This window comes from Sinocyclocheilus rhinocerous, unplaced genomic scaffold, assembly GCF_001515625.1.
Source record: "Sinocyclocheilus rhinocerous isolate Xijiao unplaced genomic scaffold, SAMN03320098_v1.1 scaffold561, whole genome shotgun sequence".
NCBI classification, from domain to species: domain Eukaryota; kingdom Metazoa; phylum Chordata; class Actinopteri; order Cypriniformes; family Cyprinidae; genus Sinocyclocheilus; species Sinocyclocheilus rhinocerous.
In genome coordinates, this window is record NW_015641041.1 from 1,676,456 (window position 1) to 1,680,852 (window position 4,397).

The following is a 4,397-nucleotide window of genomic DNA, read 5'->3' on the forward strand; positions in this document are numbered from 1 at the left end:
TTAAACTTTATGCAAGTTATTTGTTATTTTATAGTAGGCATAGCCTGCCCTATAGCGTGGTGTATTTTTATTTGTTTTGTTAATAAATGTTTTATATATACGCTAAAGTGAGTTTGACGTTGTATTTTGTTGTTGCATTCAAGCAATTGACGCCGACCTGCCGCTAATTCGAAAGTGAAAGTAAAATGCGCACGGCGCTTTTAAGCTATTTAAAAGCGATGGAAAAGAGGGAAAATTCAAACGAACAATTGCTTTACGCCAAATTGCCGCTATTTCAAAGTGAAAATAAAATGCGCACGCCACTTTTACAAGCTATTTAAAAGCGAAGGAAAGCGAGGAAAAGAGGGAACGCCCCGCCCCCACGGTGATACCGGTATTACCGGTGTTGTCACACGTCGATTAACCGGTGGGAAAATTTCTTCACCGTCACAACCCTACTGCAGGGCGGGACTAAATCCTTTGGAATTTGATTGGACCGTAAATGTTATGCTATGATACTATTGGTTATTATTATTTTCCGCACCCCTGTGGCCCTGGTGACATCATCAGAAAAGAACATTTGTTTCACATGTGAAGAAAGTTTGCTAAAAGACCATAAAAACAAACTTTTACCCTTAAAATAACATGCACTGATCATTTGTGCACAACAAACTGAACATTTATTCAAAAATACAGACAACTTTACTGATGAAGTCAATGTGAAAATGTGTGTTGTGTGTGTACCTGTGCTCCAAACACTCTTTGCATAGACTGGAGCAGCTGGTTTGTGTAGTTAGTGAGCGTGCCTGCATCCTCTTCAAACACACTGAGCAAGGACCGCGTCTGCAACACAAACGCCAGTGAACACAGGACGCATACAATTCTCCATATTCACACAGTGTCAAATGTGCTAAATGAACCCAACAAGCATTCGTGCAGCGTGAAGCATGCTGGGTGTATCCACAGGTGTGTTCTGTCAAGGATCAGGACAGACTTTTGGGTGTGTTTCCAATGCAAACAATGCGAACGGCCGGGCGGACACATCTGTGGGTTCATAATCTCGAGCGCAGAGCATTATGGGGTTATGACTCAGACAAATAACTCCTGCTTATAAAGTAAATCATTAGTTCACTGAGAATATCACAAGTATGCGGGAGAGGCTTCACGCTTTTGAACTGCTATGAAATAACATGCAAATTACTAGGCTTAATTATGACTTTTGCATAGACATTAATAGTCAAAACCTGTTGCAAGACAATGCAATGCATGAAACAATGTTATATCAACGTTTATCAAACGTTTTTTGTTTCACTTGATACCTCAGACCTGTCAGTTGTAGAGCTGATACTGAATATCATTTGTTGTTGTTTCTGACCTGACGTACCTGACGTTGATGTCTCAGATTTGATATTAATATCTGATTCATCTGGTCTAATGTATCAATATCAGACTTGAGTGGGTTGGATCACCTAAACAACATCTCACTCCTCCCATACAGGCCCCTTCATTCACAACTCCACTACCAGCAACAAATTTACAACCTTAAAGCGTCAAAGCATTTAATAAGACGCGCGTTTGTAGCGTCAGATGCACGATTGTTTGACGCGCGTCTCTCATATTAATAAACATATGATCAACAACATACGTGCAGGATGCGTCTCGTCTATGGCGCTTATCTGAAATAAAAAGCTTTAAAGATTAACCATACATGCAATGATATGAACTTAATGAGCTGAGGTGATTCTCCGCTTAATCGTACACTTAAATTTGACCTAAAACGAAGTTTTATTTAGATTAGCTGGTACATACGCGCTGCGACGCGTGTCGCGACAACCGCATCATCAGTTTTGCAACGCTAAACGCACAAAACTAAACAGTTATGAGTACTAAAGCATTGAACAAAGGTCTAGTAAAGGAATTTTTACCTGCGGACTGTCTTGCAAGGCCTCCTCGAGTAATAATTTGTGGTGTACGGCCGGCATCTTTCGCGTCGGAGACGGTGGGAACGGAATACAAGGATGAGGACTACATTTCCCAGCATGCAGCTGCTCAGAGACGATCCGGAACTGCTTTGGTTGCATGCTGGGAAATGAAGTCCTATTTAGTAAGAATTGAACCTGCTGAAAAAATACGCATAAATAAAGCACCATAAATGGTCATTTAAAAAGCATTTTGTCGTTAAAAAGGATGTGGAACTCAAATCATATATAATATCTCACAAGGAGATATAAAGTGTTGTTTTGTCTTTTAGGTTGGAAAGCTTGCTAACTTCTATCCAACAATACCCTCTGCTGGACTACACTGGCATATTGTTACCATTCAAAGTTTGCATGTTCATTCGTGGGTTATTCTTATATAATAATTAATTTTTATATATACATATATATATGTGTGTGTGTGTGTGTGTGTGTGTGTGTATGCATCTCTGCATCATGTGACATGGAACGTAAGGAAGTTCTGGAGATTCCAGTGGCCCCTGAGCAGCTCCTGCGAGGCTCCTGAGAGGCTCCTGCCGCTGTCATAACAAACATCTCTTTGTTAACACCTCAAGGCTGAGCACTCCTGATCCCAGTCCTTGAAACTCATAAACCAACATCTGTGCATCCTCCATTTGTCATCAGCCCAAAAAATATCGAACTAGATTTCTTAAAAACGGAAACAGACAGAGAGACAGGCAGATATACAGACAGACAGACGGATTTGAAGGAATCTTACTTTGTTCAGAGTCCTTGTGTTGGTGTTGGTGATTGTCTGTATTAAGTTTCTCTCCAGGGCTGAGCAGTTTTATGGATAAAACAGAGATATATTTCAGTAGAGATTGACTGAGGTTTATTACCCAGAAATAAAAGTGCGCTTGTGTGGGGGGACGGTTGTTTTTGGCATGACACTTGATGACTTTCTACTTTTGGCATGTCATTTTTTCAGGGTTTCTGTAGTATTCAGGTCAGGTTTTATGAGCTGGACACACAATCAACCCTTAACCACTGCAGTGCTTTTCAGTGGCAGCTGAAACTGTACCGCCTTTAATATTTTTTTTTAATAAAGAAATCATTTGATAACATAGTTAGCATTGTCACCATATGAAACTACCTATCACAAAAACATCAAGTGATTTTGTACATCATATTTTGTTTTGATGACAATGTAACATATGTGTCATAGACTTATGTAAAGAAAAAAAATACTTAGGCATCTTAGATAAACCTTAAATTTGTCCCCGAGATAAAAGTTAAAATCCATGTGATATCTTAATTATTTATAATTATTTTTATATAAATTATAAATGTTAATTATTTGAAATTCTAGAATAATTGTAGTTTTTTATTAAGTATCCATTTTATTAATAAATGTTTGCTTTTTACTGTTTTTATTTTACTTATTTTGTTAAATATTTTCACATTCTGACCTGTGAATATTTATTTATTTAATTACGAATTTAAATTATATTAAATATAATACATCTCTTTATTCACTGTATTGCATTTCGATTAGTTTTTATTAATTTTAATATTTTCTATATTTCTTGCTTGCTTACTGTCTTTTTGTTTGTCCAATTTTATTTATTTTATAATAATTTCACGTTCTGACCTGCAAAGATATTTATTTAATTGTTTATAATTACTTTTATCAAAAACATTATAAACATAATTCTAAATATTATTAGGCTTTTTGATTCATTGCAATACATTTTTATTTAGTGTATTTTTATTTATTAAGTTTTATTCATCTTAATCATAAATATTTTTTAATATTTCTTGCTTCTTTTTTTACTGGATTTATTTGTCCAATATTTTGAATGTTTTTAAAATTCTGACATGTGGATATATTTATTAAATTGTTTAAAATGTTTTAATGAATTACAAATGTCAATTATTTCTATTAAATATAATTACATATCTTTCATTCCTTGTACATTGTTATTAATTTTATTGTACATTACTTAATATTTTATTATTATTTTACTGCTTGCTTTTTACTATTTTTATTAGTCCTATTTTATTTAGCTAGTTAAATATTATAATATCATATTCTGACCTGTGAAGATTTGTACTTTTTAATATTTATGTAAATTATAAATGTAAATTCTTTATATTAAATATTTATTACATTTCTGACCTGTGAATATATTTATTGAATTGTTTATCTTTTAAATAAATTATTAATTTAAATTGTACATTCATTTGTAATTTGTACATTATAAATGTAAATTATTTACATTCAATATATTATTTACTTATTGCTTTTTAATACTATTTATTAGTCCTATTTTATTTATTTAGATAAAATATTCTAATATTCTGACCTGTGAAGATTTTTTTTACAATTATTTTTATGTAAATTATACATGTAAATTCTTTATATTAAATATATATTAAATTAATTATATATATATATATATATATATATATATAATTTAT

General features: G+C 33.2%; 1 protein-coding gene across 1 annotated transcript in view; it reads right to left on the reverse strand.

Annotated features, from left to right (window-relative positions):
- Positions 1-2,039, reverse strand: part of LOC107754378 (DCC-interacting protein 13-beta-like) — a 14,656-nt gene extending 12,617 nt beyond the window's left edge. Inside the window, exons 1-2 of the mRNA XM_016570793.1 lie at positions 1,905-2,039; positions 724-822 (exon numbers count right to left, since the gene is read on the reverse strand). Coding sequence (XP_016426279.1) covers positions 724-822; positions 1,905-1,961 — 156 coding nt within the window. The 5' untranslated portion in view covers positions 1,962-2,039. The remainder of the gene's footprint in view (positions 1-723; positions 823-1,904) is intronic.
- Positions 2,040-4,397: the final 2,358 nt, after the last annotated feature.